Genomic DNA, 15,123 nt, shown 5'->3' on the forward strand with positions numbered 1-15,123 from the left:
GGGCTCACCCGCCCTGCAGGTGAGTGGGTGGTGCTCAGAGCCCGCCCCCCACACCCCTTGACCTGTAACATAGTGCTGGTGCAAGTTTGGGTCTGCACCCACAGCAAGTCCCTGGGATCGGCTCCGCGTGAAACACCTGCAGGACCGGCAGAGAATCCTGGAAGCACAGAAAACGACCTGTGGTCTGGATTGTGGCGTGCAGGCTCCCCAGAAGCCCTTTGCTCTGGCCTGCTGTTTCTCCCCTCCCCGCCCCCCAGCCCCCGCCCCAACCCTGAGCTGCGCGCGTCGCTCCAGCTGCCTGCCCAGAACTGGCGACGCGGCGCTGTGCAGGTGAGGGAAGTGAGTGGAGGGGGCGTGGTCTCTGGAGGGAGTGGTTATAGTGGGTGGGCGGGGCATCTCGGCGGGCGTATTTGGGTGAGCGGCACCACGGGTTCCCCGGGGGGCGTGGCTCCATGTAGGGGCGGGGCACGCGGGGGCGGGGCCTACGCGGCGGGTGGGGCGGTGACGCGCGCCGACGCGCGATCCCGGAAGCGGTGTCAGTGTTGAGGAGCCGGCGGCAGGCGGGCGGCGGGCGGTGGGGACTTGTTGTTCTTGGTGAAGTCGGAACCGGAGCTCGGGGCGGAGGCGGCGGCCGAGGGGAAGCACCGAGGAGGAGCGCGCGAGGAAAGCGGGAGACCGCGAGGAGCCGTCGCGCCCCGGCCCCGCGCGACGCCCGCCAGGTAAGGGAGGGGCGGCGGCCGGGCCGCGGGGAACGGGACGAGGCCGGGACCGGGACCGGATCGCGGGCGCGAGGCGGGGCGGGCAGCGCTGGCCGCTGAGTCACGGCCGCCGGGGACCTGGCCGACACTCGCGATCGCGCACCTGCCGGAAGGCCCGTCCCGACGGCGCCCGGGTCCCCGCGCGGTCGCGGCCTGACCCTCGCGCACGTGCTGCCCGGGCGGCCGGCGGGACCCCGGAGCCGGGGCGGGGCCGAGGCCCCCCGCGCTGCCCGCCACGTGCAGAAGCGCCTGCCGCGATCACCCAGACGCGCTTCCGCCCCGCGCGGGGTGAAGCCCGGAGCCACCCCGCCACGCCGCCTGGGGGACCTCTCGGCCCCGGGCTCCCCGAGGCCTCGGTGACCCTGGTCATTCACTTTCGAATCAGCTGACCCGTTAGGGGTGCCGGAAGGAAGGCCGTGGCGTGGAAGCCCGTGGGGGGGGGACAGACACCGAGAGCCTTTCCCGTCGCTCTCCTTAGGTCTGGATACAAGCCACGGTGTCTTACAGTTCTGACTGCGCCCGGTTCTCCGGTGCCCCTGTTGGGTTAGCAAACAGGTGTGTTGGGCTGTGAGTCTGCTGCACACCTTCTGCGGACTTGGGGGGTGGGTGAGTGGGTGGGAGGGATCTGAAAGTAATCTGGTCAACCACAGATTGCCCAAACCTCCTGACTTGGGTCTCCTTCAGGAAGAGCCAGTTGTCTGGCCCTGTGTTCCCCTGGCATCCTCACTCATGCCCGGAGATGAGCAGTCCCGCCAGCCAGGCAGAACTTGCCTGGTTCATGGAACAACCCGTGTTTGGCAGCCCTTTTGCTTTTGGATCCTGAGTTCAGTTCATGCTGTGACTGCTTTTCACAGACTCTTGGAGCCAGGCAGAATCCCAGGTCCCTGACAATTTACTTACCATTTGACCAATAAGGGACTCTTCTTCTTTTGCCAGGTGCTTGGCTTCTGAAAGCACTCAGACCCCAAAACCTACCCTGTGCCACAGCATGAGCCCCATACTTCCCCCTTTATTCCCCAGCTTGGGCTTTAGGACCCCTTTCATTGTCCTTATGAGGTCTTAGGACAAACACACAGTAAAAGGTGGCCTCCTAAACATGGTCTGGCCTGGCCAAACCTAACCATTTATTTGTTTACTTTTGTGCTGGTGCTGGGGGTTGAACTCAGGGCCTGAGCGCTGTTCATTAACTTATAAGCTCATCACGCTTATCACTTGAGTCACAGCTCCACTTTGAGGTTTTTTTTCTTTTGCTGGTTCATTGGTGATAAGAGTCTTACAGATGTTTCTTCCTGGGTTAGCTTTGAACCCCTGTTCTTAGATCTCAGCCCCCCTGAGTAGCTAGGATTGCAAGCATGAGCTTTTAAAAAAATGTATTCATGGAAGCAAGTGGGTGGGGTCGGAAAGGTGTAGGTGGGCTGTGCTAGTGGGTGGGGCCTGTTGTACTGTGCCCAGCCAACACCAATTTCAAGAACTTTGCCCCTTAGCTATGGGTGCCAGAATGTCTGAGTCTGACCTTGGTAATGGGACTCTCCCTTTAAAACTATACCTCTTCGTGTTCCAAAAATCAGACTGTATATATTAAAGCAAGAAACATGACTGGCTTCTCTGGATCCCATTTGCCTTTTGTACTTGAACTGAGCCTGGCCTTGAAGGGACTGGTTCTGAGCTCAGTGCTTTGTACTTTCCAGGTGGCTGCTAAACACGGGGGGGGGGGGGGGGGGGGGGGGGGGGGGGGGGGGTGTCGGACAGAGGGTATGCAGGAAGCCAGCTCTTATCCAGGGTTGGGGTTTTTCTCCAGTCCTTGCCAAGACTGCCATTGAGCAAGAGTTTTCTGGATTATTCTTCGTCCACCCAAATGGCTTTCCCTCTGTGAGGGCCAGAGGAGGGTTTGTTTACAGTCTCAGGCGAAGCTGCCTGCTGTCTAGACCCACAAGAAGTTATGCCTGTTTCTGCCCTGGCTGTATCTAAGTCTAAAGGTTTCTGGAGTGGAAATTCTGGATTTCAGGTCCAGTCCACACGGGAAATGGAACCGCTGCCAGCTGGGAGAATTAATTGTGTGTGGCCGATCTGAGCAGTAAACAGTGACTCACGCTCCTTTCCCCTCCCCTCCCTCTCCTCCCCTCCCAGTCCTTCGCTAATGGAAGATGTGTTGTTCCGGAATTTACTTTTGCTTTTTATAAGTCACAGGCTCTGTGTATTTCCTCTTTCTTACAGTTGCAGGAAACTGAAAGTATTATCTGCAAGTTGTAGCCTTTCTAAGTAGGTAGAGGCGATGCCCACCGCACCGTCCAGTGTACTGAAGGCAGTGGGACAGCCCCGGCTCCAGCCTGCCTGGTCTGAGGTCAGGTTTAGGGTTAGTGCCTGGTTGGACACCTGACTGTTCTTCTAGGTGGCCATCTGGCAGTTTTGTTTTTTTTTTGGGGGGGGGGAGTAAGGAAGGGGGGTAGTCACCCTCTCTCTAACTCTCCCTCTCTGCCCAAGCCCAGATCTTGTGTAGCAGACCTTTCTCCATTGGTTAATAGAGCTCTAATAGAAAGTTCTAAAACCCGGCTGGGAAGGTGGCTCAGTGGTAGAATGCTTGCCTTGCATGCATGAGGCCCTGGGTTCGATTCCTCAGCACCACATAAGCAAAACGAAAAAAGCCGGAAGTGGCGCTGTGGCTCAAGTGGTAGAGCACTAGCCTTGAGCTGAAGAACTGAGGGACAGCACCCAGGCCCAGAGTTCAGGCCCCACGACCAGACCCCCCCCCCCAAAAAAAAAAAAAAAGTTCTAAAACCAAGTCTTGGTCCAAGGTGATTGGCTACCTCACAAGCCAGCTAGGAGGGAGTTGAAGGGGTGGGGACCCCCAGCTCAATGCAGGGGTGGGGGATAAGGGTCCAGAGCAGCCTGAGGTGGTGGTAGACTAGGGAATAGGGGACTCAGAAGGAACCCCCAAGACCTCTGCTTGTCTGTGGGGACAGAACTGGGATCCTGTTGAGTCAAAATTATGGTCTGGACAGAAGCTGGGCCTGAGCTGCTGCCAGGCTGTGGGGACAGGTGGGAGGGCAGAAGTCTTCACATGGGATCATGTAGTGGGCTAGGAGGAAAGATGAGGGCTGATATGGGGGTGGCTGTCCTCCATGATGGAGATACGGAAGGGGAGAAGGAACTGGCAGGCTTGGGCCCTCAGGTGTACCCAGGGATTGTCCCCAGCTGGATGCAGAGGTTGAAAGCAGCTGAGCCACGGGGACAGCTGGAGACGGAATGCCTGGCGGGGAGCCGGTGGGCCATCGGCAAGCCGGGGGTGGCAGGGGTGGGCACAGCTGCCGCACAGGTGTTCTGTGCGGTGTCCTGACTGCGTCCGTCACCTTGGGATGTAGCTGGGATGACACAGCTTCCTCGAGCTGCAAATGCAAGGTGACCAGACGTCCTCCAGGCCAGGCAGACAGTTGTGGCTTGTAGAGGGCTGCCAGCCAGGGCCAGGCTGTAGGTTGGGACACATATTGCATACTGAGGGGCCTGGTCCCGTCCTCGGTGGGAGGGCAGCAGGAGCCTTCGTGGGCCTTAGTGGGAGGAGCTATCATCCACGCATCTGTGTGTGTGTCACTGCCCATTTGAGGCCGCAGTTAGTTGACGAGTTCAGGTAGCTATGTGGCGGTGGCTTCAAGTTTCTGCCCATCAAAGTAAATGCATTGCTGCCTGCCTGCCTGCTTCTCTCTTTCTCTGTCTCTGTCTCTGTCTCTCTCTCATCTCTTTCTCCTCTGTTTCTGGGGTTCTGGGTTTTTTAAACTCAGGTGCACTACCACTTGAGCCATACCCCCAGCCATTTTTGCTTTAGTTATTTTTCCAATAAGGTCTCACATTTTTGTCCCAGCAGGCCTCAGATCTTGGTCTGCCTTTCTCTGCCCTGTAGGTAGCTGGGGATGACAGGCTTACCTCACTGCCTCACTTGAACCTGCTTCTCTCAGACAAAACATGTCTACCGTTATTGTCTTCCTCTTGCTCCTCCCCCCTTCTGCCATATCTGGTGCCCGTGGAAAAGGAAGGGCACACCCCCACTTTGTTAGGTTTGTCAGAAGGGCTGGGGGATGTAGGGGAGCAGGGACACGAGACTGCAGCCATGTCTCCCCTGAAGAATGAACGCACTGTGGAGACTCCCCCTGGCCCCAGCTCAGCAGCGGGGCTTTGGCCGAGGATCCTCATCCTCTGGGGGGCTAGTCTCCGTGCCAGTGAGCATTGGACCCCTGTGTGGCTTCTGTTTCTCCTAAGAGGGCCACCCTAGGACTGCTGGGGACCTGTGGTTGTTGGTCACTTGGCTTTCTTTTTGGAGCATACCCTCTCTGGTTGGAATGGACCCTCCTCTTCCTGCACCAGAGCTTTGAGGGGAGAGGGCTGCTGTGTGAGGGGGTGATCAGGGCAGCTGGTGGGCTGTGAACCCTTGAGACCAGAGGCAGTGGCTCTGGCTTGCTTGTACCTTGAAAGACTCATTTCTGTGCTGTGTGTGTGGGCTACTTGCTGCCCCCTAACTACCCCTACCCCATCCTCTACAGCAAATCTCCCTGCCCTTGATGGAATCAGGGCCCTCTGCCTTGGTTCTTACTGGAGTTGACAGGCTGGCCTCCCCCTCTCCGGTTCTGTGGCATGGATGCCACCTGAGGCTGTGGCTGCCTTTCTTTCATGCAGAGGAGCAAGATAGATCCTGCCAGTACCTTCTGACTCAGGTTGCCATCTGGCCATGGAGTTTCTGACAGTCTAACCATTTCAGGTACAGTAGTTACTCAGAAGTGGTTCCACGTGCCCGGTGTGGTGGTGCACATCTGTAATCCCAGCAACTCAGGAGGCTGAGATCTGAGGATCGTAGTTTGAAGCCAGACTGGGCAGGAAAGTCCATGAGACTCTTAACCTCCAATGAACCACCAGAAAACTGGAAGTAGCACTGTGGCTTAAAGTGGTAGAGCACTAGCCTTGAGCAGAAAAGCTCAGGGACAGCGCCCAGGTCCTGAGCTCAAGGCCTAAGACCAGCACAAAAAAAAAAAGTGTTTCCACTCAAGGTGCTGTCTTGTGACCAGTTGCCTCTCCAGGGAGTGTGTGTGTGTGTGTGTGTGTGTGTGTGTGTGTGTGTGTGTGTGTGTGTATTTCCCTTGGTCTTCCCTGGCTTGGTCCGCCCTCCCTCCACGTGACCTCCTGCCACTGTCCCCCTGTCTCAGGAAAGGGTCTTGCCAGCTGTGCCTGTAAAGTCCTCCCTCCAGAGAGCCTCTTGTTTTACAAACTCTTTTTCCTTTTTTTTTTTTTTGTGTGTGTGTCCGTTGTGGGCTTGAACACTGGGTCCCTCAGCTCTTCAGCTCAAGGCTAGCACTTTACCACTTGAGCCACAGCACCACTACTGGTTTTCTGGTGATTAATTGGAGATAAGAGTCTCATGGACTTTTCTGCCCTGGCTGGCTTTGAACTGTGATCCTCAGATCTCAGCTTCCTGAGTAGCTAGGATTACAGGCATGAGCCACTGGCACCCAGCTCCTTTCTTTTAATTATATTTTTGTTTTTGGGTCCGGTCATGGGGCCTGAACTCTGGGCCTGGGCGCTGTCCCTCAGCTCTTCAGCTTAAGGCTAGTGCTCTACCACTTGAGCCACAGCACCACTTCTGGCTTTTTTTTTTCTTTTTGCTTATGTGGTGCTGAGAAATCGAACCCAGGGCCTCGAGCATGCAAGGCAAGCGCTCTACCACTGAGCCACCTTCCCAGCCCTTAATTATATTTTTGTACCAGTCCTGGGGCTCAAACACAGGGCCTAGTCACTGTCCCTCATATTTTTTACCTAAGGCTGACACTCTACCTAGTGCTCTAGCACTAAGTCACAGCTCCACTGCTGACTTTTTGGTGGTTCATTGGAGATAAGAGTCTAATGGACTTTCCTGCCCCAGCTGGCTTCAGACCTTGATCTTCAAATCTCAGTCTTCTGAGTAGCTAGGATGACAGGCATGAGCCACCAGCCGCTGGTGATGAACTCTTCATACCCACAAAATTCTCATGTGGCTAGGCATCAATGGCTCAAGACTGTAATCCTAGTTCCTTGGGAGATGAGATCTAGGGTTTGAGGTTGAAAGCCAGCCTAAGCAGAAAAGTCAGTGTGCCTGCTCTTCCCAGTTAATAAAATACTGGACAGGAGATTTGTAGAGCACAAGCTATGAGTAAGCAAGCTAAACAAAACAACCCCCAAAGTCTCCTCTGGACCCCTTTCCAAAGGCTAGCTGTCCCTTTCCTGATCTTTGATGTTTAAAGCAACTTTAGGTTGGCCTGGTCTGGATGGATTTTGTGTGCCCTACACCTGTTACCTGTAGTCCATTTGGGTCTCTGCCTATCCGGCAGGCTGATCAAGCCCTTGCTTGGGCCGTCACAGAGCCAGGCTTCTGTCCCAGAGTGGGGGTGTGTGAGCACAGTGCTGTGGATTGGGGGCTTGGCCAGAACTACAGGCTGTGTGTGCTCTGGGAGGCACGGGGCAGAGGGGCCTCCCAGCTGGTGCTTCACCTGCCAGGCTCCTTGTGCCCTGGGACTTTTGGGAGCTGGCATGTCCCTGGGGCTTTCTCACGGAACCCCTTTCTCCTGAAGGCATGACCTCCAGAGGCTGAGGCTTCCCTCATCTCAGTGTTGTCAGGGGGGTGTCACAGGCCAGCTGGGGAGGGTGGCCACTGTCGGCATGTGCAGAGCCCTCCCCTCATCCTCCGATGGGCAGGAGGGCTGAGGAAGGGTCCCTGCCCGCAGGCCCTGCCATGAGCCCCAGCAGGGACCCTGTGGGCTGTTTTTCTGGTGCTCCAGGGTGCCCAGAAGCCCAGCGCAGTGGGTGTGGCGGGGTCTGCGGGGGTGGGGAGAAGTTAACCATACTGCCCACAGTGACCTTGTGCTGCCCAGCACTGACCCTCCTGGGGTCACCTGGGGGCGGGCCTCTGTGCCCATCCTGGCCACCCTTGCACCCCCAACCCAGGCAGCTCAGCACATCCCCTCACCTTGGGTCTGGCCAGAGGCCCCTTCCCCCGGCTCCTCCCTTTTCCGCCAGGGCCCATGCGCGGGGAGGGGCACCCCTGTGTGGGAATGTGCGCTGCTCTGTAAACAGCCTGCGTGACTCACCGCATAGCAATGCCACTGACGCGGGGCGAGCTGAGCTGAGCCCGGCCCCTCCTCCCTCACTCGGAAAACTTTCTCATGGCTCCCAGGCGCCTGGCTCCTGCGGGGTACTCACTCACGAGGTGGCTTGTGCCACGTCCCTGTAACCCAGCTGGGACCTCCACGTGATGGGGGCCCCACTCCCCCAAGTCCCAGCTAGCCCCACAGCCTTCCGACCCTGGCCACTGTCAGTGCCTGTGGAAGCCGAGACCCTGCCTCACGTTGGCTTTCTGGCAGTGGAGGGTGGGGGGCTACAGAGACCGGTCCCCAGAAGGGACAGGCCTGCAGTGGGGATGGATTCAGGCCCAAGGGTCCAGGCAGGGAAGGCTGCCTGGCATCTGCTAAATATGCCCTTGGTGCCCTTCTTTCCTTGCCCTGTTTTCTCTGAGGCACCTCTGCATTGCTCCCTTCCTCAGGGTCTGGGGTTCGGGGTATGGGAGTTGAGGGGTGCCCACTCCAAGGCCATTTGTGTACTTCCCGCCCCCACCCCTTCCGCAGGCAAGTGAATGAGTTTGTTTACTGACAACCTCGTGATGGGTGATGTCTTATGCACAGGCCTGACCTGAAGTCATGATTGCTTTTGGGCTTCTCCGTTTCCATGGCGACCACCCGGGGTTGGCTATTTCCCAAGGTCGCCATGGCAACTATCAGAGGGGAATCATGCTTGGGATGCTTTGGCTGGGTTTTTCATGAATGATTAGAATGTGTGACACAATGCAGACTGGAAACCAAGAAGGGCGGGTGAGGGGGCTGGCTGGCAGGGACGGAGACCAGGACGGCTCAGCTCCTGCCAGACAGTTGATTAGGTCGGGGAGGCGGCCTCCTGAGGCAATCTTGGCCTCCCCCTTACCCACCTCGGGTCTCTGGGCCACAACCTTTGAACTTGCTGTCCACCTGAGGCTCCTGGGCAGCCTGGGTGGGTGGTCATGCCACAGCTGCAGTCTCCGTCACCGAGGTAGGCGACCCTAAGCTGCCAGGAGGGGTGGCAGGTGCTCTGTCCTGGTCCATCTTGTGGGCAAGGATAGGGGCTCCCTGTCTCCCTGGGGAGCCAGGCTGGGTCTGGGACGCTGTCCAGTGGCCAACCACACGCCTTTGGGCTGGAAAGGGGAGGTGGCCCTGTGGCTGATCACTTCGGTCTTCAGGACTCAGCACTTGGGGCCTCCTGGGTGCCAATGTCTTATCTGGGCTCAGGAGGGGAGTGAAGGCAGGAAGCCACCATGGCTCATAGCTGGTGTTCACCCCCCCAGCACTGGAGAGTCCCGCACACTGGTGGCGGGGGGGGGGGGGCGGGCGGGAGGGGAAGGTGGGTGTTGGAGGTAGCTGCTGAGGATGGTCCTGGCTGTGCTGAGGGCTGAGGCTGGAGCTCCAGGACAGTCCTGTTCTGTGCCGGGGGCTCTGGAACCCTGCTGCTTGAACACAGCGGGTCCCTGGAGTACCTCACAGGGAGGCAGGGCGTGGCGGATCCTGTCTGGGTCTGACCCCTGCCTCTCCCATGTCCCTCTCTCTCCAGCTGCTATTTCCAAGTGCTTCTGTCCTGGTGACTGTGCCCGGGTTATGACGACTAATCCCAAGCCAAACAAGGCATTGAAGGTACGGTGGAGAGATACTGCCTGAGCCAGGGCCCCCTTTTCTCCCCTGGGGAATATGAAGGTCTTGTCCGCAGCAATCGGTGGAGGAGCATTGAATGGGGGGTGGGGGGGACAGTCCAGCTGGAGGGGGGGGGGAAGAGATGAGGGATAGGGATAGTAGCCTAAGGACCTAGGCCATGGGACATCAGGTTGGGGGAGGAGGGGCAGCTCCTGCAGAGCCAGAGGTGGACAGAATGGCCTTGGACAGCAGGGTGCTCCCGCCAGGCCCCTGCTACTTCCCGGGTGCCCTCAGCTCCCATGGTCAGGCCAGCTTTCACATCAGTTCCTGGGAGGTGCAGGTGGACCATACACATCCAAGCACCCTGGCTCTGCCCCAGTTGGTAGGTGGAGGTGGGGGGGCTCTACGCATTCCCATGGCTTACCTGGAAAGGCTGGTTGAGCTCCCATCTGTGCCAGGCCCGGGGCCCTGAATTATCCTACAGGATGGCCTGTGACCTCCAAAGTGATGGCTGGTAGTGACACGGCCACTGCTTTCCCAAGGGAACAGCTGTTCAAAGAGGGTCCCAACCACTGGGCACAGTGGTTCATGCCTGTAATCCCAGCTACTCAGGAGGTAGATGCGAGAGCTTGATCTCAAGGCCAGCCTGGGAAAAGTTAGTGGTGAGACCCTGGCTCAAAAGCGAAATAAAAGCTAAAGGGCTGGGGAGAGTGTGGCTTAAGTGTTAAGTGACAGAGACCAGCCAGGCACTGGTGGCTCACACTTACAATCCCAGCTATTCAGGAGGCTGAGGTCTGAAGGCCACAATTTGAAGCTAGTCTGGGCGGGAAAAGTATCCAAGACACTTTGTCCAATTAACCAGCAAAAAGCTGGAGGTGGAGCTGTTGCTTAAGTGATAGAGCATTAGCCTTGAGCAAAAAAGCTCAGTGACACCAGGAGCTGGTAGCTCACAGCTATAATCCTACCTATTCAGGAGGCTGAGATCTGAGGATCTTGGTTTAAAGCCAGCCTGGGCAGGAAAGTCAGTGAGACTCTTATCTCCAATAAACCACCAGAAAAACTGGAAGTGGCGCTGTGACTCAAATGGTAAAGTACAAGCCTTTAGCTGAAGAGCTGTGGGACAGTGCCCAGGCTCCACGACCGACTAAAAACCGCCAAAACTTAGTGACAGCATTGGGCTCTGAGTTCAAGCCCCATTGCTGGCGCGTGCGTGCGCGTGCGCCCGCACACACACACACACACACACACACACACTAAATCCAGGGAGGCTTTTCTTTAGAGACCCTGGAGGCCCAAGTTTTCAAGTTCAATCCCTAATACTACCAGAATAAGGATTGGTGAGCCAGGGCAGCCAGCAGTGAGGGCGCATGCACCACCCCAGGCCCTGGCGTGGAAGGGGCAGGTGGAGGGCACCGCTAGATCTTTCTGCCTCCCCCCCCAAACTGCCATGTAGCTGCTGTGAGGCAGGTTTGCCATGTAGACCCTGGGTCCCTCCTTGTCTGACCCCGCTGTGGCCCTTGCAGGTCAAGAAGGAGGCGGGCGAGAACGCCCCAGTGCTCAGCGATGATGAGCTGGTGTCCATGTCCGTGCGGGAGCTGAATCAGCACCTGCGGGGACTCACCAAGGAGGAGGTGACGCGCCTGAAGCAGCGGCGCCGCACGCTGAAGAACCGCGGATACGCAGCCAGCTGCCGCATCAAGCGGGTGACGCAGAAGGAAGAGCTGGAGCGCCAGCGGGTGGAGCTGCAGCAGGAGGTGGAGAAGCTGGCGCGCGAGAACAGCAGCATGCGCTTGGAGCTGGACGCCCTGCGCTCCAAGTACGAGGCCCTGCAGACCTTCGCTCGCACCGTGGCCCGCGGGCCCGTCACCCCCACCAAGGTGGCCACCACCAGCGTCATCACCATTGTCAAGTCGGCCGAGATCTCCTCCGCCTCCGTGCCCTTCTCGGCTGCGTCCTAGTGCCTGCCAGGGGGGCTGGGCAGGCAGCGGCATGGCCCTCCTGCCTGTCCCAACGTCCCTGGCACAGACTCTGACCATCCAGCCATTGCACACCCTGCGGGGGGCCCCAGGCAGGGACAGCGGGACAGGTAGCAGGCGCAGGATGAAAAGTAGGCTCTTGTGAGCCAGGTGCCCCACGCCATCCCCCCCACACGCACGCAGACACACGTGCACACACACTCACACCCATACTTTCCTCCCCCTAAATGTGTGTTTCCGGGAAGTGTGGTCACCCCAGTGGATTCTGCCTTTCCCCATGGGGTCTTCCAGGAAGAGCGGCCCGGTGCTGGGCCCCTGTGGCCTGGAGCAGGGACTTAGCCTTCCAGTCCTCCCATGAGCAGCCATCAGCCCTGTTCCGCCATGCCGGGGTGGAGGTGGGGGGCCCCGGCGGGGTTGGCTGGAGTGCCTGCCCTCACCACGCACCTCTGCCTGGGAACAGGACCGGCGGCCTGTGGGCAGCTCTGGTCTTCCAACTTCCCCTGTCAAAGTTGCTATGGCCTGCTTTAGCTCCTGGTACCAGGCCTGTGCCGCAAGAGGGGGTGAGGGAAAGGTGAGCCTGGGTGGCCTGGGGTGTGTCCCTGTGTAAATGCACGCCTGCAGTCAGAGCCCCTCGGCACCAGCACTGGGGCCTTAGAGGACCAGCCTGCTTGCCCATGGGGGTTCTGGAGGGCCTGTTCAGTATGTGTGCAGAGAGCTTTGTGGATGTTGTGAATTCTCCCAGTGTTCTGTGACCCAGGGAGGCCTCTTGGTGAGGTGTAAGAGCCAGCCAGCCACCCTGCAGCTGGGCAGGAATGGGCAGGGTGTCCCATCGGCTGTGGAGTGGAGAGCGGGCAGCTGCTTGCCAGCTATGCTCAGAGGGGGAGAAGGTGAGCAGCGGCAGGTGGCCAGGGGTAGTGGTAGATGTGGACATGCAAGTTCAGGACTTTGGTTCCCACTGCTGAGGGAGATGGGTAGGGAGGAAGGCAGGCAGGTGGGGTCCAGAGCCCCAGACCATGGAGGAGTCTGGAGCGGTAAATTGGGGAGGGTCAGAGGGCACAGGCAGGAGAGCCTCAAAGACTTGCCTCCTGGGGTGCAGTCACCCAGAGCGCCTGGTTCTGATCATCAGCTGGAATTTCCATCTATGCTGTTTTAGGACTGGGACTGGAGCCGGGGTGGTGGTGGGGGCCCCATGGATCCCACCTTATGCTGCTAGCTAGAAACAACGTGTGGACAGGCAGAGGCAGTGCAGGGCCTCGGGCCCCGGCTCCCGGCTCCCCTCAGGCCTGTTCCCTCATACCAGCAGTAGGACCCCCCCTCTCCCCTCACACACACAGATTGCCAAGCCGCTGGGCAGGGATCCGACACATAAGGATGAGCGCAGGGGACCCACAGCCCCAAGGACCATCACGAGCTCCTGTGTCCACCATTAGATTTGGAGACAAAGCCAGAGCGCTGGGTGGCACTGCCGTGTGTGGCTTGTCACCTCCCAGGCCCTGGGGAACACAGGAGGCCAGGCCAGGCCACAGCCCAGCCCACGCAGGGGCCTGGGTCCTCACAGTGCAGAGGCCCAAGGGCACTTAGGAAATACCATCGTGCCATAGCCATGGTAGGTAATCCATATTGGATATCAATAGGACCGTGGGAAGTATTTAGAAAGAGAGAATCTATCTATATAATTATATACACATTTTATCGTATAGATTTTTCAGAACAGTTTTCCAGTTTGATACTGTAGTTCTCTACTAGCAGCACAGAGGTGGCCAGACAGTGGGTGGGATGGGGCATAAGGACCCCCGACTTCAAGCTGGCCGCGCTCTGTGGACCCTGCTCAGTGGGTGGCCCTGCCGGGGTGGTTGGATCTATCCAGTCTTGGGGTCTCCACACCCCACCTTGCGGGACTGCAGCAGGCAGGTGACTGCTCTCAGCCTCTGGTGCTTTGCTAAAGATGGGGCTCCTAACCCTCGGCCTCTGGGGTGACCCGAGCGAGCTGCCGTCGCTGCCCAGCCCCTCCCGGGCCACCCAGTGGGTGCCCTCCGCTTAACTTCAGATCACTGACATTTTGTTGTCACGATTTAATATATGGATTTATTTTTTAATTTAAGAAAACAAAAAACAAGGACCTCTCTGTGGCATGGGTTTCTTCTCTGTCTGCTGCCTCCACTCCCCAAAGAAGTCAAGCTTTGCTTCCAAGGTGACAGAGGCTCATCCATTGTGGCCCCGACTTCTCCATCTCCTGCCTCGGCAGTTTCATTTCAATATTTATTTTTTTGTGTGCTGCTTCTTCCCATGATATAAATTATTGAGATCATATTCTGTGCTCCCCTGCCCTAGCCACGCCTCCCCCCCCCCCCACCTAATTTATTGCTGTACATGTTGCGCTGTGACTACTTTTATACCCTTGCAATAAAGAGTTTCCTGTTTCAAATACTGCTTGTATGTGGCCGGTGCTCTAGGTGTGGATCCCCACATCCTAGGCTGTGGGGTGCACCCAGCATCTCCCTCACAAACCCAGTTTTCTCTTGTGGCTCTATCTGCAATGGCCAGGTCAAGAACCCAGGTCTTAACTGGCACCAGAACTCACACCTGTCATCCTAGCTACTCAGAAGGCTGGGTTGTGAGGATCATGATTCAAAGCCAGCCAGGGTAGTTAACTTGTAGCAAAAACTCAGTAGTTTGGTTCAAGTGGTAGAGTGCTAGCCTTGAGCAGAATAAGCTGAGTATGAGGCCCTGAGGTCAAGCCTTGAGTACAGGCTTATGCAAAAGAAGATCCCAGGCGTAGCTACCCCTGGAAATGCACAACAGCTGCAGGGTGACCTCAGAGCACAGCCCGTCCTGGTGGAGCCTCGGGCTGTGCAGGGAGTGGGTGCTGTCCCAGCAGCCCCCTCGCACAGCTTAGTTGGCTGAGATGAGCCTGCTGGATATGGAGAGGGGCAGAGGACAAAGCCCTTGGATCACTAGCTGAGGCCACTCCAGTAAGCAAAGGACCCAACCCGACCTTGGGCCAGCCTGGCTGCAGGCTGAGCCTGGCCTTCTGTGGTAAGCCTGTCTGGCCAACCTCAGCTGGGTGAAGAAGGGAGGGTCAAGATCATAGAGCTCTATGCCAGGTGCTGGTGGCTCACGCCTGTAATCCTAGCTACTCAGGAGTCTGAAATCTGAGGATCACAGTTCAAATCCAGCCCAGGCAGGAAAGTCTGTGGACTCCTATGTCCAATTAACCACCAGAAAACCAGAAGTGGCGCTGTGGCTCAAGTGGTAAAGCATTTACCTTGAGCTGAAGAGTGCAGCAACAGTGCCCAGGCCCAGAGTTCAAGCCCCATGACTGACAAAAAATAAAAATTGTAGAGCTGCCTTGAGAGTTCTAAACCTGCCAGCCATCTTGTCTCCTTCCAGCCTATGCTGACTGGAAGGAGACCATGGCCCTGGTACAGTGGGTCAGACCTGCAAGGACCATCACAAAAGCTTGTGTCAGCAGGAATGGCAGTGCTAGAGACCCCAGTTAATCCAGTTCTCTCTGCAGCTGACCCCAGTGGTACCTCTGGGGAGATGGGTAACTCAAAGTGGGTGGTCATGAGCTTGGACACACAAGATTTCTGGCCCAAGTTAGGCATTGGTGGCTCAGGCCTATAATCCTAGCTACTCAGGAAGCTGAGATCTGAAGATCACAAT

At 57.6% G+C, this 15,123-nt stretch overlaps 1 protein-coding gene across 3 annotated transcripts; it reads left to right on the top strand.

Moving 5' to 3' along the window:
* The first annotated feature begins 636 nt into the window (after positions 1–636).
* Positions 637–13,882, top strand: Mafk (MAF bZIP transcription factor K). 3 transcript variants are annotated; one of them, XM_070033416.1, is made up of 3 exons: positions 637–719; positions 9,405–9,484; positions 11,005–13,882. In XM_070033416.1, the coding sequence occupies exons 2-3, from the start codon at positions 9,449–9,451 to the stop codon at positions 11,437–11,439; spliced, it is 471 nt and encodes a 156-aa protein (XP_069889517.1). In that variant the 5' UTR covers positions 637–719; positions 9,405–9,448; the 3' UTR covers positions 11,440–13,882. The 3 variants fall into 3 exon arrangements, with proteins under 3 accessions (XP_069889517.1, XP_069889518.1, XP_069889516.1); XM_070033417.1 differs by lacking the exon at positions 637–719 and adding an exon at positions 1,226–1,313; XM_070033415.1 differs by lacking the exon at positions 637–719 and adding an exon at positions 8,114–8,849.
* The last annotated feature ends 1,241 nt before the right edge of the window (positions 13,883–15,123 follow it).

The sequence above is a fragment of the Dipodomys merriami genome, unplaced genomic scaffold (genome assembly GCF_024711535.1).
Source record: "Dipodomys merriami isolate MVZ:Mamm:240054 unplaced genomic scaffold, mDipMer1.0.p SCAF_22, whole genome shotgun sequence".
NCBI classification, from domain to species: domain Eukaryota; kingdom Metazoa; phylum Chordata; class Mammalia; order Rodentia; family Heteromyidae; genus Dipodomys; species Dipodomys merriami.